Genomic DNA, 26,572 nt, shown 5'->3' with positions numbered 1-26,572 from the left:
ATGTCTGTTTTACACGATTGATTTATGGAAATTCCCTTTTGGCTACTGCTGAAGTTTCCATAGTCTTTTAGTAAAAAGAAGGAACACTTCTTTAGTAAAAAAAAAATAGTGTCATGTGGATCTTTGCTAGTGTAACCTTGATAAAGAGGAAATAAACTGTGGAGTCAATATCTGGCCTTGTGTTAGAACCACTTTGTACTAATACATTTGTTTTGAAATTGTTAATTCACTATCAATAGGCCTATTAAATATGTGGTACCAAAATGTACTAAGATGAAACTAACTGATTTACAGAAATAAATCCACTTCTCCTTAGTTGTGAATGTTTTCCTTTAATGGGCATAATTGTGCAGAAGGTACTGGTAATGGTTATGGGATTAAATGACATTGGCAGTGACCAGTGCCTCATGATTGCCTTGATCTTTTTAATCCTTTCAAACCTGTACTAACCATATAGAACCCCCCCCCCCCCCCCCCCCCCCAAAAAAAAAAAAAAAAGTTATTTTAAGAATTGCAAAACATTTTGTCATAGCTGGCAATGGACTTCCTTCACAATCTCTTTAAAAAGTGAAAATGGCCCGTTTTGTACAAGACCTGCAAGCCTTTTGTAATCGGTACCTGCTCTGACAGGTTTCGTTTCGATGGGTGGTTTATAGTTTCTGCCTAAACAATCTAAAAATGAATGCTTAAGCTTAGTTTTCATTGTACACGTTATTATAACGTTGAGATCCTCCATATAAATGGCAGCATTAATGACTAACTTGTGCTTTCTGGTACGCCACTGAAATTATATTTGCACAAGATATAGAAATGTTTAAAACCTGAGGGACTGGTATTTTCTTAATGCAACTATGAATTGAACCCTGAAATTACTGTAAAAAGTGGCAGAATAATATCAAGTCAATACAGAAATCAAAGGAATTGACACACTTGCAGGATACACATATACATGCTGCTGCAGAAGGTTTACAGCGGAACACATTTAGTTTTGCTGCCTGCTGTTATAATATATATTCACATATCCTTGGTCGTAAATCAGTGCTGACCTTATCCACTGTTCGCATCCAGATAAGGTGCCATTACTACACAGACTTGCCTGGTTAAGAGGGAGATGAAAGATGTACAGGGGCCGTACCTGCAATCTGAACACATTCTGAGTTTGGCTTCCTGTTTGAGCCAAATAATGCTGGGTGTGTAATGCATATTCATAAACAAGTTCACATCAATGTGAACTTGTGTACTGTACCTATGCCCTGAAGTGCATTGTATGTGTCAGGAACCCAAGGCATGTTTCTTACTGTATAGTTGGATGCAAATAGTAGGTGTTATTTTATTTATGCAAAACCTGTCTAGAAGTGGTTTAGAATATCCAAATACAGTATGCAGAAATTATTATTGGGTAGTCGGCAACAGTATGGTAATTGAAATTTCAAAGGACTGCACTACAGAGACTCGAAGGTCATTTACTACTTCTGACGCCCACGCCTAGAAATGATATTGGCATAATGTACCTATAGTAAAACATTTAAGTAATATATTAAATGCATATTGTTTGTTTGTGGTTGCGTTTTTCTTCACAAAGCAGTGATCAGAATGTTGTGTGTAGAATGAAATCTGGCACACAGTTTCACATTTTGTTATTCACGAAGGAACATGCTAATATTTATAAATATACAGTATGCAATGAAAATGTACAGGAAAAAATACAACTTTGATAAACCTTTAGCAGGGGTTTTGATTTTTAGTTTTAATGTTAAAATCAGGATAAATATTGTATTTAAAAGGTTTAGTCAGGTTTTATTCCTGCACATATACAAAGAAAGGGGTGACATTGGGTTCTAATGTCTGAATATTTCCATTTTATACAGAACTTTAAGAAATACCTTTTAATCTTAATATAGCTGCACAATATGAGTAAATGTCAGGTGCTGACAAATGTTAGTGCTTGGAAAATGATCTAATACAGATCCAAAGGATTGGATCAAAGATTCAGACCTGTTTTCGATTATAGTAAGAAGTTTAGATTTTAAGAGTAGTTCAGCTGATTTCTCCAGAACCTAACTCTCTGTAAATCCCTCCTCCTTGCAGAACCATGAGCAAGCTGACCCAGCTGGAGAGACTGGACCTGGGAAGCAATGAGTTCACAGAAGTGGTGAGTATCAGCTGGATAAAGAGGATTTGAACATTGCTTAAACCACATTATCTCCAATTCTGTTTCTAATCAACAGTAAACTTTCAAAGCAGCTTAAAACATGTGCAGAGGGATAAATGGTGCACTGAAGACAGCAACTGTTATTGATTCCTATTCTGAAATGTTTGCCAAGGGAGCGTAGGTTTCGGATAGGCTGTTTCTTTAAAAAGATAAGCAATTTTTAATTTCTCAATTGGACATGCTTTTCAGAAAAGTGGTGTTCTCAGAATTGGATGAGTTTACCATTTAAGCACTAGAACAAATATCAGGGCTTTTTTTTGCACAGGTTTTACTCTTCCATAACTGTCTGAATTGATTGTCTGTCTCATATATCCTAATACAGTATCAGTTATTTTCAAATTACAAAACAAAGCATAATGTCTGTAGTGTTGTATGCTTGGTGGTGTCAGAAGTAATTTACAGAGAGAAGGTGAAAATGTATAAAATTGTTTAATATAGTTGCCTGAACTAATTTCTTTGCTTTGTGGTTTTATACATATACACATGCAAATGCTTGTCTCTGGCAGTTTTGTGAGCTAAAATTCATGAATTGGACTATGAAATAAAATGTCTTTGAACCCTTTGAAAACAGTATTTTTATTACTCTTGGTTATAATTTAAATTATTCTCCACTATAGAACCAAAAGTATTCATATGGTGGTAAACAAAGGATAAACCCCATATTTTAGTTTATTTAGTTGAATGTGCAATTTAAGCAGTCCTTTGACTTCCTGCTGTCTATAGATGCCTTTCACCACTTGATCGATGCTGCATTTATTTAAAAGTAAAGCTGCCTTACAGTATTTGTAGGGTATAACTGTCTCCATCTTCTCATTCTTCAGCCTGAAGTTCTTGAACAACTCACTGGTCTGAAGGAGTTTTGGATGGATGGGAACAGACTGACATACCTTCCAGGGGTATGTATGCATTATAAGAGCATTCATTTGCTGAGGTCAGAAATAAGAATACTGGGGTCAGCGGTAAATTTAAATTGAAATCTTTGAGGTTCAGATGCACTGCTTGCTCACCTAGTAAAAGGCACTGCCATGTGAAGTGTCAGATGAGTCATGTGATCTGTTGGAATCCTGGTCCCACAGTTGGCTGGGGGCCCACAGCAAGCACTGTATTGTCCTTTAATCTCCCACAGGCGCGACCTGTATTTAAAATCTCTGTTTTAAAAATTCTGAGTAGAGCAATATTGGTCAAGGACATTTCTGCTGCTATTTATTTGTTCAGCAAAATGGCCAACCCTGGGGAGAGTTGGCAATAATTGAGCAAAATCTGAAAACAAATGAATTAAGAGGGAGCAAAGCCAGATAAAGATTAATGTAGCAAAAAGTAAGATGTATTGCATTCATTTCTCTACAAGAGGTAAGATTTATAATGCATACTTGTGTATAAATTCAGCACTACTTTATTTAAAACCCCCTCCTCCATGGTGTGGTCCTGGTGTAAATACATTTTCTTTCCTTCCTTGGTGGTTTTGAATAAGCTACTTATTCTAGTACCTAAAGAGCTGCCTCAAGAATACTATTTAATCAATAATTATTGTCACAAAATACATTTAAAATCCAATTGTCTCTTTCAGAAAGTTAATTGTTAAAGGACATTATGCAGGCGGTTGAAATCCCTGGTGTATAGTCTATTCCTCTTTTTTTTTTTTTGTTTTTTTTTAATTTATATATTTTTTTTACTTGTTCCAATGAATGCGTTAATTAAAACAGATGCAGCAGTGAGGTTATCTCCTAATAGAGAAATACTTTTCTGAAGTCACCCCCAGAGAATTTGTTACAAAGAAGTCCTCTGCCTACCATATCTTGTGTTTAAAATAAGCCGACTAACCTTTCTGTTGCTAGGTTTCTCTTTTTTTTTTCCCCCTGACCTTTGCATCTCTACCCCCTGGTTCATTTTAAACATTCTTCTTGCAGGTAATTGGGACGTTAAAGCAACTGACCTATTTAGATGTATCCAAGAACAACATTGAAATGGTCGACGATCGGCTGTCAGGCTGTGAAAGCCTACAAGACCTGCTGATCTCCAACAATGCACTGCAGCAACTTCCAGGATCCACAGGTTGGTTTATTTGTCTTTTTTTTCATTCTTTGTATCTGAATTTTGAATGTTAACCTTTCAGTTTTCAGAGCTCAGTGGCTACAATGAGTGAGGCTGAGGGTTTAAGATAAGAACATGAAAGCAGCAGTAAGTAGGGAGAATGTTATAAGGTCAGGCTCAAGTTAAAGCTGAGATTTGATACCTGGTTTAAATTTCAAATGTCTAATTCAGTTGAATATGATTGTCGGATAACGCTCTTGAGTCAAGAGACCACAAAGAAAAATTCCTTGAAAGCCTCAAGTCCCAAGCGGGATGTCCTCGCCTACTCTTTGTGCTGACTAGATAGATAGTAGCCTGTGTATTGCACTTTTCCAGCAGCAGCAGCTGTCTGCTATATAAAGTCCTTGTCTATGCAACGTTACATTACCGTAAACTAGGCAGAGAAAAATATGAATTACAAGAAAGGGCAACTTCTAGTCCTGGTGAGGAGGGGGGAGGGGGGGAAGCAATCAATATGTGGAGTTTCTTTGGTATGTGCACATGATTGATTGATTTTGATTTTTTTAGGTGTGGTGTGCATCCAAAATGTTGTGGTCATGTACGATTCCTATTTCCTTTTGACAAGTGAACATCCCCCACCTCTTCCAGCCACACTTCTTTATTCTTTCATGTTAATTTCTTGACATGAACTGCAGAGATGATGAACGGCTCTTTTTTCGTAGATTTGGATTAGTTGACATAACTTACTGTATCTGGGCAGAAGTATTAAAATCTGTTTTAACCACTCAGTAAGGAATGTGTAACACTGTAACTCTGGCTAGAGAATGGGTAGTTTCTGTAGTGGGTGGTTTACTAATAGACATGCATTCACTGACTCAGGAAAGATATTTGTACAGTGTTTACAAACCATTCATTTGCATACAAATTGAGTCTTTTATGCAGTCTTCTTGTTTTAAGTCGATACAAGATGGATAAATAGAGGAGGAACTATTCATTTTAACTGATTGATTTGTTCAAACTCTTGGCACCATTTTAAATATACTTATTTAATTCTGAAACCCAGGGCTGGGTTCAGGAGTATGAGTTTCTGAAATTGCAGGTACAGTAGTTAACTCTTTTTTTGTCTTCAGGTTCCCTGAAGAAATTAACATCACTCAAAGTGGATGAAAACCAGTTGATGTACCTGCCAGACTCCATAGGAGGGTAGGTGTTTCTGCTATGCAACAAGACATGCACAATTGTCAGTAACTTTGGGCTTTTCAAACCTAGTGTTCCTTTGGCTGGAGATTCAGACCATGTTGTCAGCAAAGTGTTGTGCTGGGTTATGGAATGCCTAATAACTTCTGATAGCAGTAGTTTCATAATTGCCATGGCCTGGGGTATAAAATGTGAACTTGTAGTAGTGGATACAGATCCAAGTGTGCATTTGGTGAAGAGTAATCCAAGGTCATCCTCCTCATAGACTGTGCCAACATAACAGCAATTCTGAAGCAAACTCTACTCCTGTCTGTGGATGTTGTAAACCTGCCAGGAGTGGCATTTGTAGATCAAGCTCAACAGTCTTTGTTACAGAGTTAGTCTGGTATTTTTGAGAAGTTACACACATACACTGTAATTCTCTTTCTGTGGATGACAAGGGTTTTGATGGTGACTCTGTTTAGAATTGTCTGTAGGAATTTTAAAACCCTGGTATTCTCTCTCATGTTTGTGGATGAGGATCCAGGTTTTCTACTCTGAGTTCTGGAGTCAATTTTGCATTCTACTGACTCTACTGACCTTTTATTTTTTTTTAAATGCAGTCTTTAATATTAATCTGTGTTTGCATTCCTGAAAAGCTAATTGAGCTGTGTCCAGTCTTTTCATAAAAAGTATTACGTGTGGAAAACTGTCATGTATGTGGGTCTCTTGTGAGTGATCTTTACAATTACTTACTACTTTTTGTATAGACTTACATCCCTGGAAGAGCTTGATTGCAGTTTTAATGAGATAGAAGCTTTGCCGTCATCCATTGGGCAGTTCACCAACCTCCGGACCTTTGCTGCAGATCACAACTTTCTGACACAGCTGCCTCCTGAGGTAAACCACATTTTAGTTTGGAACATATGAGTCAGGCCCATTTCTGGAACACGTGGCAACGTCAAACAGAATTTGTTTTTGAATGGAAGACTTTGTTCACTTCACATGTGTTCATAGTCTGAATAATTAATTTAAATTGCCAATGATTTATATATTTCCATCTGTACTATAAAAGTTATTCTCATCTTGTTCCAGCCATATCTTCAGAACACTCAATCAGCATAGTGTGGTCTTAAGTGTGTTTGTTCCAGTATGAAACTGGGGCAACAGAGACATTGCAGAGTGATTGCCTCCATGTATCACATTTAGTATATGGTAGTCTGATTTTTTAAAATTAATTAATCTTTCTCCAATATTGTACTATAATCAATGCACAGCCCTCCTTTTTGCCTAAATGTATTTAATTTTGTCCCCTGCAATCTGGGCTTCAAAACCTGTGTCTGTGACAGCGACTGGGCTGAAGTGAACTCAGTACATCTCAGTACATCTTTTAAACTCAGTACATTTTATAAACTCATACTGTGATGGTGCCAGTTCAAATCATAAGAACATAAGAAAAATGTTCACCCATAAATGCTAGTTCAGGGTGTCAATGCTTCAGCTCCAAAAATGTGACTTGGGATTCCTTACTTTCTCCACAAAAAAAGCTTCCTAACCTCTGTGCTACGGCTGTTTCCATTCAGTTTCCAATTACAGTAATCTGTTGTATATTTTCCCATCACATATCCACCCTAACCGCTTATCTGCCTATCACATATCCGTCCTAACCGCTTATCCACCATGATCAAGCTCTTCTTCAATGCAAAATGCCTACAGGAAAGCGAAAGCGAGTTGTGCTTATAATTGAAAAAACAAAATGGTAAACCTATGCATTTTGCTACTGTGTAAATTACCTGACACTAATGTAAGTGTATACAGCACTGTGACACGGATGTGTGCCTCTGTAAAAGCAGCTGGGACGCATAACAGGAGACGCGTTGTTTGGCAACCAATTGAGCAGGAAGGTTCGCCCTGTGCTGAGCTGATTGGGAGGTTCTGATTGGCTAGGGGGTGTGCCCAGGGAACCTGTGCGCAGCTCGAGGCGATGGCACTGCCATGGCTACACAGACGGGCGCCCCAGAGGAAAACGATAACAAGGGATTTAGGGGAGCTCCTAATCTCAAAACAATAATAGTGTGAATATAGTAATTGTTACAGCTGTGTTTTTAAACGGGATTAATTTATCTGTCTTTACTCTGGTCCCACTGCAGTTGGATATGTGACAGACTACTGTATGTCCTCTGGTCTTGGTCTCTGTGCTGTGCTTAATATTAAGTAGGGTTAACTTTGTCAACTTGATTTCACTCTGCTGCTGATGATTAAAACTAATGAGATCAATTTCAAATGGGTTTAAACTCAATCCCAGTGGCAGATAGAAACCAGCCAAGCCTTGCATTGAGTTATCCAGTCCTTGTATAATTTATTTTAGTTGTTAACCAGGATAAAGGCATTAAGAGATTTTAATGTCATTTCCATTGCTGTTTTTTTTTTAAATTAAATTAACTTTTATATAACTATAAATAGATGCTGAGGCAGCATTTGAAAATGAGGTAATTTGTAAACATTTTATTAAGCAGCTAATGCATTTCAGGTTTTGCATATTGGCCGGCAGTATTCATTTTACAGTTTAATACAAAGAACACTAAGCACTTGCCACCTAACTTGTATTACTAATAAAATACTGCTGATACTATGAAATAAACAGAATCAAATGTAAATTGAGTAGTCCTTTATTTTTGCTGACTGGTTTTACAGGAACTCTTAAAACTAGTAGAGGGAGTATTAATGAGTGTGGTCAATTATACAGTAGTTTCAGAAGTGTGATTCAGTCTGTTTCAGTACAGTTAATCAGGGTTAACATTTCCATATCCAGCTGTTGCAAGAATACTGTCCCCTTAACAAATTAGAAATGCCAGCTGTTGACACCTTTTCAAACTACATTGCATGGTCTTCAGAAGTCAGGAGTAAGGTGAATATGGTCAAAATTAAACTGTTGAGGTAAAGAGGCTTGGGTGGTTTGTCATCCACAAAACTGATACCACTTGTAAAGACTTGAATCCCCCTCACAGCCTGCGCACGTACAGATTCATTTTAAAATCTTGCTTTTTAGATCTTTTAGAAAAGCACTATAGAAATACAAGTGGTATATATTTTATGCACGTAGTCCGGAGTACTGTATACAAAAAAGACCATGGTAGAGTATGCAAAGACAAAATGTCCTTGTGCATTCATGGATGTGTTCTCTCTTCATTAACTTCAGATTGGTAACTGGAAGAATGCAACCGTGCTGTTTCTACACTCAAACAAACTGGAGTCCCTGCCAGAGGAAATGGGCGAAATGCAGAAACTTAAAGTTGTCAATCTGAGCGACAACAGGTGGGTGAAATCGATGTTTGTCAATCACATTACAGATTTTTTGTTTTTAACTGCAGTTAACCAGTACATTTAAATTAAATTGCATTATAAAAGATTTTCACAATTTAGGAAAAAATGTCCTAATAAACTGTGGCTAATTTACCATGCATTAACTTGTGGAGGACTGGCTGATCCTGAGGGTTTCCGCACAGTGGTCTGAAATCTACCAAGAGAGTAGAATGTAGAAAGTGCCACTGCTTGAAGTTAAGTGATGCTGGAATAGCCTGCACACTTCAGTGACTCCAAGTTTTTTGTTTTTTTTTTTACCCAACACTCAAATAAAAAAATCATTTGCTTGGTTAAGCGAAAGCTAGCAAACACTGGTTCCTCAGAAAGGTCAATAAAGAATACACTATGATCATGAATCATGTCTGTGTTTTCCTGAATATTTGGAACAGGACCTGTACCCTCCTCCTTTTGGGTCTTGTCAGTGATAGATGCATACTGTGGGACACACAGACCTTGTTTTAGATTTGTATGATTATGCACTCTCAAAGTGAGGTGGTGGTAACAGCAGATCCTAAAGACAGGACTACGTGCAAAACACTAGAAATACCAAAGTGATGCAAGCTACCTTTTTGTCTTTTAGAGATGTATTTAATCTGATTAATTGGCAAGCTTGTTTTATGCAGCTTGACACTAAAATTGACTATCAGAACTGAACTGACCTGTAAAAATGATTTACCATTGAAATTAATTTGCACAGCTGATTTTAAGCACCAAGATTTCAATCTTTATCTCATTTATTGTTTCCATCTCGACAGGTTTTTAAAAATAAAATGTATTGCACCCTTATGTGGCATTAAGGTCAATCTTTATAATTAATACCTCCATTTCTTACATGAAGGGACTTACCGTAAAATATACGATCATCATGCTAGAAGTCTAGTCTGTCGGCAGAAGAGACAGCTAAGGTTGTGTTGGTCTCCCTAATGTATTTTATACATTTTTAAAAAATCCTATATGTGTGGGCCCCTGTAAATAGAAAAGCCCTGTGCCACTAAAGAATCTTTAATTACTTTTTCCCCACTGGGCTCCATGTACATGACTGTTGAGCATTTTACAGTCTTATCTGATTCAAAGCTGACTAATGGCTTGAGTAAAATACCCACACATCAGCCCAGCTGAAAGTGTTTTGTTTCAATACCCATGCCAATCTCTGTTCATTTTTTGCATTAACTGGACCATGCAATTCAATTTCCTCCACAGGCTGAAGAATTTGCCCTTTAGCTTTACCAAATTGAGCCAGCTGACAGCAATGTGGTTGTCGGAAAACCAGGTGGGTGGCTGTTTTTTGTTTTTTTTCTTTAAAGCTTGAATTTCTGGACAGTTTTTTCTTTATTTGCCCACTTCTCCATCTTCCTGTTCCTTACACACTATTGACGACTCATGTTGTCTTCCATTGGAACAGCAGTCTTTACCGTGGCTGTGGTTCATATTATCATTTTTGTTTTGTTTCCTAAAGGCCAGCTGGCTTTGAAGTTTACTGCATGTAGTACGAGACAAATCGACTGTGCATGGATAGCGTAGGGGTCAGATACTTACTTACATTTTCATGGAGTATATGTAGGGAAAAAAAAGGGGTTATGTTTGCTGTACATACTACAGCTTATTACATGCGTCTACCAAACGGGATTCTTTTGTGATGCTGGTGATGACTTGATGTAACAGATCAAAGTACATAAAACTAGGGTGTTTTTAATGGAACATCATGAGAATGGTACAGGTGATAACATCTGTTTGACTCAGAGTGACATAAAGGCAAACAGGTTCATTGTATTTTAGTATCAAACTGAATGATTGTGACATTGAAGTTTTAAAATTAAATATGCACTGAAACATAATGTTATGTTAAGCCACTTTTTTGTTGGGGGTGGGGGGAGGGGTATGGTGTGCATTACTGTATTTTAATAACCAATGGTTACTGGATACGGAATATTTTCTTATTACTATGAACTTAAGTAGTTTCTAAATCATTTAGATTTGCTGTCACTGATGTTTAAGTGAAAAGTACCACTTGCCAGCTGGTCCATATGGATTGTTATCTACAGATACAGATTACTCCTTTGCAAGCTGCTACTGTTAGTATGCAATCAAGACAGCTGATGATGAGGGGTGAGCTTTGCAACGGGTTGGTTTATTACTAATGAGAACATTTAACCTTAAATTCAGGCACTGTTCACATCCAACCCCAAAAATAAATTCTGTGAATGTGACTGGAACTTGTGTGGTAGTGCTTTGTAACTAAAAAAAAAAACCTGTTTGACAAATCCACTGAAGTACAATACTGTAATTATGAAACATATTCTATGATTCCTTTATGCTAATTACATTTCTCCTTCAGTCTAAGCCCCTTATACCCCTTCAGAAGGAGGAGGATGAGGAGACGCACAAAACTGTGCTTACCAACTACATGTTCCCTCAACAGCCGAGGACAGAGGATTGTAAGTTTTAAACAGCTCTGCTACAAAAGCAGCTTGGTTACAATGCTGATGTTGGTCTTTTAATTCAAATAACTCCTTAAATACCAACATTCAAATACTATTTTTTTTTAACTCAGAGTGCTCTGTTGTGATGTATTTTAACAGATACATTTTCTTGTTTCTACTGTTAAGCATGTAATGCAATTGGAAAAACACTTCATTATTCTTAACAAACTAAAACCCTGGAAAGATGATCCTGACTTTAGTGTCATAATAGGGAAAATGGAGGTAGAGCGTTCACGTTTTTTTCTCGCTTGTTCTAGGGAGGCAGTGTCTTGCAAAAAATAATTCTGATTCACTAATTTAGATGCTGTGCAGGTAAAGTGTCAGACACGCACTAGCACATTCAAAACACTGACGGATTACCTTATTCATAAAGGGTTATGGACTAAATAAGCATTAAGTTGGATTAATTTCTTCTTTTACCACCCAACTCAAGACTGCTCTCCTTTGATGAAGATCAAATAGCGTCCTTTTAGTTTGTTGATTCCTTTGTAGAATGTATTACTGTATTTCACTCATTAGCCATCCAAAAATCTAAATGTATCACATGTATGTTTGCTGTTTTTATTCAATTTTATTTCCTGCTTGGTTTGTGAGATATTGCTGAATGTCTGGTATGAGATCTGTACTTCAAATAATGTATAAGGAGATGTGTTATCTTAAATGGATCAAATTAGTTTTAGTACTGAAGTAGAAGACTGAACAGTTCCACTGCAATTCTTATGTGGACAGAAAGGACATTTGCATAATGTTGCACCACTTTTACAGTGTGAGCGGCTCCCGTAATACATAGGAATAGTAACCGTGCTATTTTTGACTTTCTTGTTTGTTTCTAGTCTTGGCCAACTCTGATAATGAGAGCTTCAATCCTTCGTTGTGGGAGGAACAAAGAAAGCAAAGAGCACAGGTGGCCTTTGAGTGCGATGAAGACAAAGATGAGAGGGAGACACCACCCAGGGTCAGTATGTCTCCCGAAAATCAATGTTGCCTATGAATGTTACACTTGCATGGGCACTCATTGACAAGTTCTTGAGTGCTAATGAAGGCCATAACTGCAGAAAGACCTGGTTGGCTGAGCTAATACTGTCACTGTCATTGGGACACCTATAATGTGTTGCTTATATACTTGGCGGGTGGTAGGTGTTTTTTTGTTTGTTTTTTTTATGCTTTGTGCAAGTCTTTGTAGAAAATAGTGTATGATAAGGTATGTTAGTAAGCTTCCTTTAGTACTTGTACAGAAACCTTCCTTTTGAGGTGTAGTTGATTTGTCTTCTGTCTGGGACACAGGAGGGGAATCTGAAGCGCTACCCAACACCTTACCCAGACGAACTAAAAAACATGGTGAAAACTGCACACACTATAGCCCATCGACTCAAAGAGGATGAGTCGTCGGAGTCTGGAAAAGAAACCAGACAGAACGAAGATACAGCTGTTACAGTGAAAGATGTAGGCGTAAAGGTAAGGAAAACCACGAGTGACTAGGGTTGTACCCGCTAGATTATTGACGATGGCGACAGTTAGGTGTCCCAGAGTCAAAAGCACTTAACAAAAGACAAGTGAACTATTTACAGGTAGTGACCACTGTGGAAGGTATCGGTGCTATTATAAACCAATCAAGTGTTTTTGTATATGAAGACATGTTTTTAAGGTTCTGTTTTTGACTGGATTGCTAAGCCTGAGGGCATCTGAGATGATCCATGAGGAAGGCTTCCACGTTTAATTTTTTTGTAAACGTGTAAACTACCTGCAGTAAACAGATGCACTGTTAAACCCTTTACAGCATAGCATTTGTGCCATATGTTATCCCACAGCCAAGAATTATGACATTTTTTTGTTTCCCCCCCACTATCTCTTAAAGTGCTATTAAAAAAAAATAATAATAAAATAAAATAAATAAATAAAAAAAACTTTTGAGACATTAAAGTGAAAAAAATCTTTGTTGAAATTTAATGGAAAAGGCAGAAGCTGCACCTGCCATCTCAGATTATAGAGCCACCTGTTGGCAATTTATTGAGAGAATGCATAATCCCATTTTCCAACTCATCAAAAACTTTCATTCTGCATCCTTAGACTTCAGAGAATAACTATGCAAATGGAAAAAACGTGGAAAGCGATTCAAATGTGACTGTGAATTGTGTGCTAAAACCCAGTGAACTTGATTCTAAGGACACTAAAGAGACTTCACAGACGGCTGCACTTGTTAAGACCTCTGAGAACATTCGAGCTACAGTCAACCATGAAGACACACTTGAGGTATGGCATTGTGACAGACTCTGCAGCCGGCATGGGGATATTTTTTTAGTGTCAACTTGAATTTGCCACCCTGTTAACTAACAGTGACAACAGCAGAAAATACACTTCCACACAAATCGTGCCCCTCTCCCACTATTGCATATGTTTTGTTATACATGCTGTTGTTGTTGCTGTTGCTGCTGCTGCTGCCCAGGTTTTTGTATTTTTTGAGAGTAACTCACAGTGACACTTAATTAGATTGGGAGGGTGGTGGGAAATGGTAATGTGAAGTGCTTCAAGAAAATTTCTTGGAAATCATATGGACTCTATAGAAGGATAGGCCGCAAACCGTAATACCAACTAGTTTCAAAAGGAAAAAAAAAGTGTGTTAGATTCACTGAAATGACCAAACTAATGACTTATTTTCCCTTAATTTGTTTCACATTTAATAACACATGAAGTCAGATCTGCGAATGGATATAACATCATCTGCTACAGCTAGAGGTGTATCCAGGATCAAACGGGTTACGGGGTTGCACTAACTGTTTATGTCAGAGTTCCGCTCTGAAATGGGTGTTGTGCTTCGGCTCTGCATTGTGGCGAGAGATGTCAAATTAACTGGAAAGGCCACTGGAGTCAATCTGCCTGTCAGCTTAACAGATATCAAAGTGGAATTTATCATGGTTCTAGCACTGGCAGCAGCATTATTACTGCCCCCCCCCCCCCCCCCCCCTTGTGTTTGTTGGTGATCTTTTTGTTTCTTTGTTTTTATACTTTTTAATTCTGAATATACAGAAGTACAAAATATCTCACTGTTTCTACATGGTTTCCAATTACTCCCTTACAGTGGGTCATGTTGCCTCATTGCAGCTAGACCAATAGTGTAAGACAGCATGGGAAGTGATTTGATACTTAAATATCAACATATTCCAAATAAAAGCATAAAATACAAGATCAGAATCAAAATATCTTCAACATAAGAAAATATGTCATGAATCTTTAACCCTTTAGATCAAACATTTAACTCCTTGTTTTCAGGACTCTGAAGACCTGTCCTCTGATGAAGAGGAGATGAAGATTGCAGAGCTGCGACCGCCGCTTATTGAGATCTCTATTAATCAGCCCAAAGTGGTGGCACTAAGTAAGGACAAGAAAGGTAAGTAGACAGATTATGCTCAGCAGACTTTCTTTTGACTTTAATCTGGAGAGGAAGAGAACATGTTGTGTAAAAGAATGTTCTTCAGCCAGTATCATTAATATTCTACTAAAATTTGAAAAGGCATTTTCAATATAAACATTGAAATCCTTGTTAGGCACAACCTCTGTATGCAGGGGATAGAAACGGCTGATGTATTTATTATTTATTTCTTAGCAGACGCCCTTATCCAGGGCGACTTACAATTGTTACAAGATATCACATTCTTTTTTACATACAATTACCCATTTATAGAGTTGGGTTTTTACTGGAGCAATTTAGGTAAAGTACCTTGCTCAAGGGTACAGCAGCAGTGTCCCCCATCGGGGATTGAACCCACGACCCTCCGGTCAAGAGTCCAGAGCCCTAACCACTACTCCACACGGCTGCCCGAATTTATTTATTCCGATCTGAGTGGTTTTGATTTGAGACTGAAATGGGATTTTGTAGGTCATGCATGGGACATAATGTATCAAAGATTTAAATTTAAAACAGAACTGAAGCCGCTGATCCATGCAGGCTGTAGCCCTTAAGACCTGTAATTGGTATATTGTACTCTGTGTCACAACTACAATTTTAGCTCTGATATGTCCTGGTGAACATCTCATCCACTTGTGATGAAACATGATGTGAGTGGATTATTATTAGTACTGAGGGTTAGGAACCTAGGTCTGGTTTAAGCCTCTTATTGGTTGAGGTTATATTTTGCCCCAATGTGAAGAAACTTTCCAGATGCACTTCATACTGTGGTATCTCTTACTTAACCACTTATTATCTCTATTTATAGATGAAAGTAAAGATGCTGATTCTTTATTGGATGAGACTGTTGCAAACAGTAACCAGAACAACAGCAACTGCTCCTCGCCGTCTCGCATGTCAGACTCTGTGTCCCTGACAACAGACAGTAGCCAGGACACTTCCCTCTGCACTCCAGAGAAAGAGGCAAAGGTTATGATTATAACCAAGATCAGGTGAGGAAAATACAGTTAGGTACATGCTGTTGGGTGTTTTATTTCTCAGCCACATTAACGCCAGGGGCCAAAAGCCCATAAATATCCATTCTGACATGTTACAATTATAGGCCTTTTTTAAATGCAATCGTTTACAGTTTTTTATAATTTTGTGCATAAATTTTAGTGTACTGAATGCTACAAAGACATTAAATACTGGTTACTTTACTGTATATATCCATCATTTTACCACTTGGTTTAACCTGGTCCGACATTGCAATTATTCCTATCCGGTCCAATGTCGGACGCAAAAAACAGGTTTCTAGTCGTTTTTTCTCCGGAAAAAGCCAAGAAAACTATTCAATGGCCGAGTGGAAGCGACAGGAACCGAGTTAAGCCGAAAGAAAGAAAAAAAAGGGGCGTATCTCATGAATAGTCATACTTGCCCCTGGTATCAGATAACGGCGGCCATAAGGAAACAAGCTGACTGCTACTGAATCAGCGCTCTGAGAATATCACAGACATTTGCAGAGCTTTTTTGAGATGTTATAGTAATAAAATAATGACTTGGATCGCATTATTGAGGAATTTGGTGATAAAATGAGTGATCAGGAGATGATTGATCGGTATGTATCACTATTATTATTATTATTATTATTATTATTATTATTATTATTTTATTTATTTATTTCTTAGCAGATGTGAAAGCTATAGCGAGTGAAAGGGTGGGGCGGGGCTGGAGATGCCTAGTGAGTGCTTTGTTGATATGCAGGGCCTTTTAAACCCGTTTGACTGTGGGGGAAAAAAATACTTTTAAACAGCGCGTCTAAAATTAACTGCGCGTGTGAAAATAAATTGGACCTGACACGCACTTAATAAATGGACTGCAAAGGGTTAATGTTCTATCAGGGCTAGAAGTTCACTTGAAGGCAGTAGTGAGAATTTGCTACCTACCTGGAAAGTAGGTAGCAAAATGGTCTTAATCGTTAGCAGTTTATTCGACTAATAATTACTTATATATAAAAATAAAATAAACACCTACCTAATGTTTTAAATAGACTGAATATTGTGGAGTGTGGAGCAGTGGTTAGGGCTTTGGACTCTTGACCGGAGAGTTGTGGGTTCAATCCCAGGTGGGGGACACTGCTGCTGTACCCTTGAGCAAGGTACTTTACCTAGATTGCTCCAGTAAAAACCCAACTGTATAAATGGGTAATTGTATGTAAAAATAATGTAATATCTTGTAACAATTGTAAGTCGCCCTGGATAAGGGTGTCTGCTAAGAAATAAATAATAATAAATAATAGAAAGTATTTATTGAAACCACCTTGTGCTCAACTAAGAAATAGAACTATAATGCAGTTTTTGTTTTATCCTTAAGTTCTACAAGAATGCAACGGTATCTGTCGTCTAAGCATTTGATGTGCCATCAATACAGTTAACCAGGTTATGTTTCATCGGTGCAAATTCAGTGGTATGAAATTATCCTCATGTCTTCAGTTGTTGACAGTTTTGGTAACTAACAAATCAAACACACAGATAGACAGCGATTTAAAATAAAATAAAAAAAAAAAAAGTAACGTGTGCTACATTATCGTTGAATCCTGCTTTGTATGCCCTTATAAATTATAAGGGTACAACCACAACCGAGCTGTTGGTACTGCCGCATTTCAAAGATTCATGCAATGTGCTATACAAACTGGTTTGTTCATAAATATGTATGCTCGCACCCTGCCTTTTCACTGCAATTTTAAATGCTGTACAATTTAAGAAATTAACTTAGAAGTAATAAGGGATATCAACCAAGATTTAAAAATAATAAAAAATAAATTAAAAAAAATACACGCTGGGTTTGTTTTATTAAACAGTGACATTAGTCAGCTATGTGTGTAAATTATAGTTTGACTGTGCAACATATATAATGTGTAACGTTTTTTGTTAAAGCACACGTTTCACTAGTTAAACAGGAGAAGTACTCAAGGTAGTGATAATTTATTATAAAAAGAAAACTGATAGATACATTAGTGCACTTCAGGATTGTATTTAATTTATTATTCGTACAGATAAAACAGAGAAGCCGTTACTTGGATCATGGTAATGTTCTAGCTAGCTATTTGCTCCTGGTTTTTTCGTAGTCAGAATTTTGATAAAGTAATAATGATCTACCTATTAGGTTTTTAGCGCGGGTGAAACCAGGGTTAACATTATAACAAAACCGGAGCAGCCATTCTTCATGACAGATTAGATTAGCATTTTATAGACACTGAATAAACTTAATAACCTGTTAGGTCATTGCCTGTTCTCTTATAAAACCATAATGTTTTTAACAGTTATTTTATTTTACTCTTGGTCTGTAAAATAAACTTCATACCTTGAAATTGTATTCACATTGTTCTGGTACTGTACGTATTTGTACACTGTCCAATGCGATTTGCATTGTGGGCCTCGTGTGTATCTACATGGGGCGGTACAAAACTCAGTAATCTACAAATCGGGAAGCTCTATTGGCAGTGGTTTCCCACTTTATGAAACTAATACCGGGAATTATCTACGTGTTCACTCAGGGTCGGTCATATAAACTGCAGCGTAAGGTATCAAAAGATTGCTACTGCATAAAAAAAAAAAACTAGTAGCAAATGAAATGTTTTGGGTAGCAAAATGCTACCAAATATATGTTAACTTTGAGCCTTGGTTCTATGGAAATGATAAAATGGGATTTTGACAAAGTACCTGTGGTATGCAAATGATAGGATATTCGCAAAGTTTCTCGGGTACAAAGATGGTAATAGGATGCAAATTCTACCAGAAAGGCCCATCTCATATTCTTCTTAACCTTTGTATTAAAGGTCAATAAAGACTGTTCTGCCTAAGGTGCAGTAAACTACAGGTTGATTGGACTTGGCTGGGGCTTAAATGATGGAGAATGCAATAAAAAGAAATATTAAAAAAAAAAAAAAAAACACAGCTAAGAACTTGTTACAGATCTTTTGCAACCAAATATGCTAAAGAGCTGGCGTTTGTGAAGGAGTTTTAAGTGATTGTCTGTCATGTTTGAAATGCACAGTAGTGAACAAATAATTATTTCTCAGGCTGTTTTTATTGTTGTTGCAGATGGTATGTGTAAACTCTTCTAGCAGTTTTAAATTAAATCAGCATTTGACTCCAAAATGTCTGTTTTTATTCTAGGCAAGATGATGAAAATTCAAATCAGTTGAAGGAAACGGCACTCCTCCTTCAGAATGGGAATGGTTCAGACACCTCTCTGCAGGCCATTCTGAAAACTCAACAGGAAAATGAGGTGCAAAAGTTCACTGTGGATGAAAAACTGTCCCTCATAGACAGGAGTATGGATTTAAATAATGGGATGGAAGTTTCTTACAACAAATGGGATCAAATCAACATGAATATATCTAAACTCTCTCCAGATAATATGGAAAGGTTAAATGCCCTGGGAAAGACCAAGAACACAGTCCAAGAAGACTTAAAAAATAAGTCTTTGTTTAACAACAATGCTAAACAAGCTGCAGAGTACTACTTGGAGAATGGTAACCAGTATCCTAGACAGGCTCTTTCTAATCATCTCAGTGGTCGATTTGAAGAAACTTCCAGTTCACCAACCAAGTTTGAGATGGTGAGAACGGCTGCAGTTGGTGTAACAGCAAGTGCAGATATGTCTATCTCTAGGAGCACTGAGGAACTGTCCCCACAGAAGCGGGGGCCTTTGGGACCTGTGGTGAAATCTCAAAGCGTAACTAACATCGAACCAGGAGCACTTAAAATATACCACATTATTGGGGATAACGGACCGCATGAGCCAAATGCTCCTGGAAGAGTACCTGCAGCTAATGTTCAGGGGCAGAATATTGTCCGCAGCAAGTCGGCTTCTCTTCTTAATGACCAACCCCTGCAGGTCTACCCCGGCTCTTCCGCCTCTTCATCTGACCTTGTGTCCTGCACCAAAACTTTAACCATACATGATCCCAACTACAAACAACAAAGCGCCTATGCAGGGAAGGGGGCCATGCCTGCTGCCATGCAGATGCCAGGTGGGCCTCAATATAACATCCAGTACTCAAGCAGCACAATGCCCAAAGAAGGCCCCTGGACCCAGAGAACAGCCATCCCACCAGAGCAAGGATATTTACCACACACTCACCTGCAGCGGTCAGACAGTACTGACAGCTACACGAAACACACAGCTAACACCAACTACTCCAACCGCAACAATGCACAGGCCAGCCTGGCCTACAGCATGCAGCAACGGGGTCCGCCCAGACAAATGGAGATGTGGGCAGTCAATCCCCAGAAAGACAGACTGATGCCAGGTGGTCCCAGGAGCACCCTGCAGAGGCAGAGTAGCAATTCCTCCTCCACCTCAATGTCTCTTGGAGACCCGACACAACCCAGGCGCATTGTGGCCCCTGCTGGAGACTACTTAACCTACAGGGATATTCACAGCATGGGAAGGGGACCTCTGATGAACCAGGGGATGCAGAGACCCCTTTCCGCCAGGACCTACAGCATTGACAGCCCCAACGTCCCCCGACCGCAAAGCGCACGGCCATCCGCGCATGAGCTGCCTGAGAGAACGATGTCCGTTAGTGATTTCAATTATTCACGGACTAGCCCTACCAAGCGGTCAAACGTGAGGGTGAAATCGGAGCACTCGCTGCTCGACACACAAGAGTTCAGCAGGGTACCTGCCGACTGGAGAGATCAGGTGATGCGGCACATCGAGGCAAAAAAGTTAGAAAAGGTACGTGCTGTTCATGCCAGAGTAATCCTTACTTCATTCCACAGGTACGGGAGGGAAACTGAGAATACAGAATGTCTTTTAGTGGTGCATGAACTCTAAAGAGGCAGTCATTTATCTAGCTTTTTGGCTGCATTATTGAAATCATGAATGTTCTGACCTCAGCTTCAGGGTAGTCGCACCTAAGTTTTTATTCTATCCTTTTAATGATGGGAGTGAAGGACCCAGGCTACAATTCAAGTCAGCCATCTTTCTTGTTATCTATCTGTTTCAAATTTCTAAACGCCAGTGAGATTTGTCATTTGCTCACAGATGAAACCTGGTTGTGGTAAATGTACGTAGGTCAAGTAATAAGTCATGACAATGTGCCCAAGGTAATTGTTTGTTGCTCCGGTCATGATAGGATTTAATAATTTATCTAAAACTACCAAGGATGGACATCTGCATTCTGCTACTTGGTTCAGTAAAAGCAATTTACCAGTTTAGTTTCTTTTGTTTTGTTTTGCCAAGCGTTTGCTGTTTTCAGAGCAGGATTAGTTCCTATCGATACCTTGGTCATTTAGCAGACGTTTTTATCCAAAGCGACTTAGAGACTAGGGAGTGAATTATGTATCAAACAACTGCTGCTGCAGAGTCACTTACCTCGGTTTTACGTCTCACCCGTGGGTTCTTGTGATAGTAAAAGCAGATCACAGAATTTTTGTATCTGTTCTACCAATATAACATTAAATGCAAATACACATTCTACATACAATTTAATGTTTATTTATTCTATAGTAGTAATGTGCATAAAGGTGTTAAGAGACATTCATTAGTCACTGAAAGCCAGCATGCCCATTCTATTTGTGCTATCAGTCATATTACCAAAATACCAAAATGTCAATTAAAACAAATAATATTGTCTGGCTTATAAAGATTCTCTGCATGTTTTTAATACCTTCTAAACAGATTGGGACAAGAATATGAATACCATTCTTTAAATAAGTATGCTGCCCTTGTTTAAATCTAACAAGGAGAACTATAAAAAACATTTGTCTCTTTATATTAGATTGTGGAGATCAAGATTGCCTCTTCAAAGTTTTTAACTCATTCTCGTCCGATACAATATGCTCACCATTTATTTTCTAATGAGGCCTCAGAAATGTGAACTTGAATGACTTCTAGCTGCTATGTTTAGAAAACGTGTATCCCTGCATGTCTTTGTATGTGTAAATAACGCATGCCGGTTCCTTTCAGACCTCAAGAGCACTAACAGGGTGTCATTTTTGTATTGTCTTTGTTTGTATTATTTTAGTGCATGCTGTTGGAGTCTGTGGTGTGGAGTTTTGTGTGTATGTGTTGTGTGAGTTCTCTATTAACATGTCCTGTGGATATCGCATGCTGTACTAAACTGTCTTGTGTTCAATCTGTGTTCCTCTTTATTTAGAACATGCTGTCTAGGTCCTTTAATTCCAATTATGCTGCAGTTAGCAGCTTTCACTATGGCAGCTCTAGAGATCTGCATGGCAGCCAGGGCAGTGTTGCCTTTAGTGTTGCAGACGGAAGGCATTCCGGAGCCCACATGTTCCGTGTGAGTACATCCAAAGTACATTAGGCTCGTCAAAAACACTTTCTCTCATCATCTTCTTTCAACCTGTTTGAAGAGGCATTCCACTTAAGATTTTATGCATGCCAAAACATCCATTTGTCTAATACTGGTTCTTTTGGATTTGTTTTTGGTACAGTTTGTGCAGACAATCTGAAGTTGGGGTGATTCGAATTGGAATTACGGAATTAAAGTAAACCAATGCCTTTCTTCAAACACTTCATCAGCTCATGTGGGAATTACACATTCCCTGCTCAGTCTTTCTGCTACTGCAACAAATCTTTAAAAGCTAAATCAAACCTAGAGTGCATAGGTCTATGTAGTTTTGCTTCTCAGGAGAATCCCTTTTTTTTTTTCCCCTGTTTTTGCTGTTCTGTCAGTGTGAACGGTTTTCTGTTATCCCGTTCACTATTTCACTCTTAACACATGTTACTAAATATGTTTGCTTGAAATAGATTTTAAATGTAAATGTGTGTATAAATGAATCAAATACAGTTCCTGGTAAAGATGACAGACAGCTCATTTCAAAAGGATTCATATCCTAGTTATCCAAAGCTTGGTGAAATCTATCCAGACTTTCTATGTAGTAGATTCATTAAAACAGCCTGAGCCTCAGGCAATCTGATTCACGTGGTGCAGCAAGGACTAACATTTCTCTGCTATTTTGAAGTCATCTAAAAATGAATTCATTCCAGTTCCCAGTGGAGAGTGAAAGTAACACACAAACACGCATATCATGGATGTTGGCATTTAACTGTAGAGTATTGATTTGGATTGAATGAAGGCTAATAAAATGGGTCCTGAATGGATATATATGACGGCTAATCTCATTCCATCACAACCCCTGGTTAGAATATGAACAGACTGCTTTTAGAACATTATCTGCTTGTGAGCCTAACGCACAAAGTACGAAGTCACACACACACACACACATTTGGGCAGTAGACCGCACACAAATTCCTTACAAAAATATAAAACTACTTTTTTTTGTTTATATATTGATCTGTGAAGGAGTCTTACAAAATGCTATTTAAATATTCAATTCAGTCTTGGTGCGATATACCCTTTCTCAATTCCTCACTATGCTTCTCAGGGATTTCGCCTGCATGGAATGGAAAGTGTAAAGTTGTTTTAATCTGGTTCTTCTAAAAAGACTTGATTCTGTGCTCTTCTTGTTCTCAAACGTTTATGTTCTTTTGAACACAAAAGGACCAGCGTTAGGTATAGATCTGGTTAGGTGGATTTCAAGAACGAGTTGTGCTAAACCAGCATTTACCAGATTTTAATGACATTTTGAAATCTAAAAATTTATTTTTATATACTGAAGAGTGGATATAGTGAGAGGCGGCCATCACTATGTACTTGTGACGTACTAAAAATATAAGTTCATATTTAAAATTCTGGCCTCATACTGGTTAGGATAATGGCTGTGTTTTCCAAACCGCTTGCTGGAAAAAGGACTGTGGCTACTCAAGTTATGAGTCTCCCTCAAAAGTCTTCCCAGAACAATTTATGGTCCTATTTGTACTGCAAATGAAATGAAAAATACAAAATAAAAAAAAAAATCCCTTTTGGAAAATGAGTTGTCATTTATCTGTTTTTATATAGTGGAACAATAGTCTCTTGGCTCATTCCAATCAGGACTGAGTGTTTATATACACATTGCACAACTTTTATTTATTTGTTTATTTATACATACATCCATCCATACATTCATACATACATACATAGATACATACATACATACATATTATTATTAAAAACAACTTTCACTCTGGCAGGACGAAGTTTTTTCTCCAAGAGCGCCAAGCTACGAAATGGTTGTACATGGTCACAAGGATGTGTCTATGGACACTATGAGAAAAGTAAGTTTTTTCTTTCAATCTTAGTTTCTTAACCAGAAGAGTACAAATCACAACAACAATTTAAAATGAAATAAAGCACAAAATATAGAAGAAAGTATCAGATGTCGTAATTGCGTTCATAATAGCAGCATGATGCTCACGCGATTTGGGAAGGAGATAAGCTTGTGTTCAGGTTTATAATAAACAGTACAATATATAGATAGGTAGATAGATCTAGATTCCGTTAGTTTACCACTTATTAGCAGTCCTTGTGTGTTGCACCTGCACATATTTTCTAACCTCTACACAGTGTTAGGCTTTAAGCAAAGTAATAACCATTGCAGTCCAGTAATACCCTGGATTCAGATCTATAGACAGGAGATTTGGAGAATGTATGGTATTAGTTACACATTTAGTTTATGGGCTGGTCTCAACCCAAGCAATCAATACTGAACTCCTCAAGAGACTGAAATCTGTAGTTACAAAAGGTTTGAGCCCCAGAGCTTTATTCACATTAGAGAGAGAATATGAATTCATAGTTTAAAATTGGAGAAAATTGATTGAAAGGTCATTTTTGCCATCTACATAATTTTTTGAAGGGATATTTTGCATACCTTTTTGGTTTATTTTTATTTTTTATTGGAACAAAGCAGGAGTTTTAGTTGTGTTTTCATCCATGATTCTGATTGACTGTACATTTGTGTGTTTGTTGAAATGAAAACAAAATTAAGTGAAATATGAATGTTGAAATATCTTAACTTTTGAAAACCAATTGTTATAAACTATTTTTTTAAAATTTTCTGCTTTTAATTTAAAAAAAAAAAAGAAAAAAAGGCTGCTAGTGAAAGGAATTTTTTTTTTTTTTTTAACTTTGTCATAGGTCTTTTTTTCTCCATAACTATGTGTATTGCTTTAAGAGTGGACAGATGTCAGACGAATGGCGCTGACATTCTGTGTTGTGACCGGTAAAACATTTAGTGACCCGTCACTGTGACAGACAGCAGTTTTTCTGTTAAAGGGAATGCTGTCTGTTGTGTACAAAGCAGTATTTTAAAGCTCACATTGTGCATTAGGGATTAAAGCATGGCAGATTGGTAAGAAGAAAAAAAAAAAAAAAAGAAAATGTTCCTCCTAAAAAAGCTACTCCTATTAGGTTGATTTATTTACTACAATATAGTTCCTTTGTCTGTAGAAATATTATTTATTTATTTCTTAGCAGACGCCCTTATCCAGGGCAACTTACAATTGTTACAAGATATCGCATTATTTTTACATACAATTACATTATTTTTTACACATTATTTTTACATACAATTACCCATTTATACAGTTGGGTTTTTACTGGAGCAATCTAGGTAAAGTACCTTGCTCAAGGGTACAGCAGCAGTGTCCCCCATCTGGGATTGAACCCACGACCCTCCGGTCAAGAGTCCAGAGCCCTAACCACTACTCCACACTATATTGTATTCAAGTCCTGGATGACTAGCCATAATACATGGGTTTATATAATCCATCCACTCTGATAGCTATAACATTTTAATGAGCACATTTTAATATACTACAGTATCTAACCAGTCCCATTGGAAGTGCATTCTGGCTTTTGAAGAAGGAAAGTCAGCTGTTTCTCTCTGTTTTCTCTCCAACAGATGCTACCTCACACTGTTGGCTATGAAAATAACTCTGTGTGGTCATGAATATGAACACACACACAGACAGACTTCCTTGATGTGCCAAACAGGATAGGGCTTACTTTTATTTTATTACCTTGTTTCCATGGACAGCCAACTCAAGTTGACCTTGCTTCCATGTTTTTCCTAGTTACATGAGTTATCACTTCAGTTGGGCAGGAAATACTGCTGATTTTCCCCCAGAAATACATGCGAGTTAAAGGTCAAGACGTGAATTTGTTACAGACGGTATTATAGTAAAATTGTCAACGATTTAAAAGATAAATCCATCTAGATATTTTTGCGCATTTGTTTCACGCAGTACATATACATACATTGCTCCATATCACTACATAATCATCTATATATAGATAGAGAGAGAGATTATTGCATCTGACAAAGAAAAGCCTTATACTTTGTATTAATGTTTTCAAAATCTTTTTAATTATTAAAAATGGCTCTTGTCTTCCTTGTTTTTGGTGTTCACGAACCCGGATGTATAGTTATGTTCCTGTCCCTACAACATTTTGATTGACATTTAGTGATGTAATTTCTTCCAAGCCTGGATTCAGACTTTAGAATTCAGGCCAGCCCGAGGAGTGAAGTTAGACCAGAGAACTCCCTCTCGAATTGGGAGCCAACTCGAGTAATTTAAAAACATAGAGATGGGGGTGTGGTGGGGCAACTCGAGCACATAACCGAGTGCTGTGGTTTATGGAAACGTGGCATTAGTCTGGGGATAAAGTAATTTCATTCCTTATATACCAACTACCAGACACTGGGCACAAAAGCCTGGTTTAGCTGGAATAAATACATTATCCATCCATAACTGAAAGTAGAACTTGAGTGTGCTTCCGGAACTAGACAAAAAATTACTTACAAAATAAGTTTGCTTGTGTCAAATCTACCTACCAGTCCGTTTTGACCAACACAGCATATACTATATATAGAGTCCAGCATCTCCCAGACGAGCTTTAAGGAGGCGTATGTTTTGTTTTTTTTGTTTTTTATTAAAGCTATACCACTAAATACGTTTTCCTTTTTGCTTGCATGGATACAAAACTGAAATAAATATGTAAATATTATA

At 37.7% G+C, this 26,572-nt stretch overlaps 1 protein-coding gene across 6 annotated transcripts in view; it reads left to right on the top strand.

The window, feature by feature from the left end:
- Positions 1 to 26,572, top strand: part of LOC117403602 (erbin-like) — a 90,184-nt gene that overhangs the window by 53,030 nt on the left and 10,582 nt on the right. For 2 of the 6 annotated variants that reach the window (XM_059006594.1, XM_059006592.1), the window contains 16 exons: positions 2,089 to 2,152; positions 3,034 to 3,108; positions 4,120 to 4,264; positions 5,374 to 5,446; positions 6,190 to 6,319; positions 8,619 to 8,734; positions 9,983 to 10,052; positions 11,118 to 11,217; positions 12,096 to 12,217; positions 12,547 to 12,717; positions 13,330 to 13,512; positions 14,530 to 14,647; positions 15,474 to 15,657; positions 18,823 to 20,392; positions 21,816 to 21,959; positions 23,756 to 23,839. In XM_059006594.1, coding sequence (XP_058862577.1) covers positions 2,089 to 2,152; positions 3,034 to 3,108; positions 4,120 to 4,264; positions 5,374 to 5,446; positions 6,190 to 6,319; positions 8,619 to 8,734; positions 9,983 to 10,052; positions 11,118 to 11,217; positions 12,096 to 12,217; positions 12,547 to 12,717; positions 13,330 to 13,512; positions 14,530 to 14,647; positions 15,474 to 15,657; positions 18,823 to 20,392; positions 21,816 to 21,959; positions 23,756 to 23,839 — 3,349 coding nt within the window. Of the gene's footprint in view, positions 1 to 1,068; positions 1,134 to 2,088; positions 2,153 to 3,033; positions 3,109 to 4,119; positions 4,265 to 5,373; positions 5,447 to 6,189; positions 6,320 to 8,618; positions 8,735 to 9,982; positions 10,053 to 11,117; positions 11,218 to 12,095; positions 12,218 to 12,546; positions 12,718 to 13,329; positions 13,513 to 14,529; positions 14,648 to 15,473; positions 15,658 to 18,822; positions 20,393 to 21,815; positions 21,960 to 23,755; positions 23,840 to 26,572 lie in introns of those variants that run through there. The other 4 variants (XM_059006596.1, XM_059006597.1, XM_059006601.1 and 1 more) reach the window with 4 other exon arrangements.

Source organism: Acipenser ruthenus, chromosome 2 (assembly GCF_902713425.1).
Source record: "Acipenser ruthenus chromosome 2, fAciRut3.2 maternal haplotype, whole genome shotgun sequence".
Classification (NCBI taxonomy): Eukaryota; Metazoa; Chordata; class Actinopteri; order Acipenseriformes; family Acipenseridae; genus Acipenser; species Acipenser ruthenus.
The sequence above is the reverse complement of the archived record's forward strand: the minus strand, read 5'-3'. Positions and strand labels throughout refer to the sequence as shown.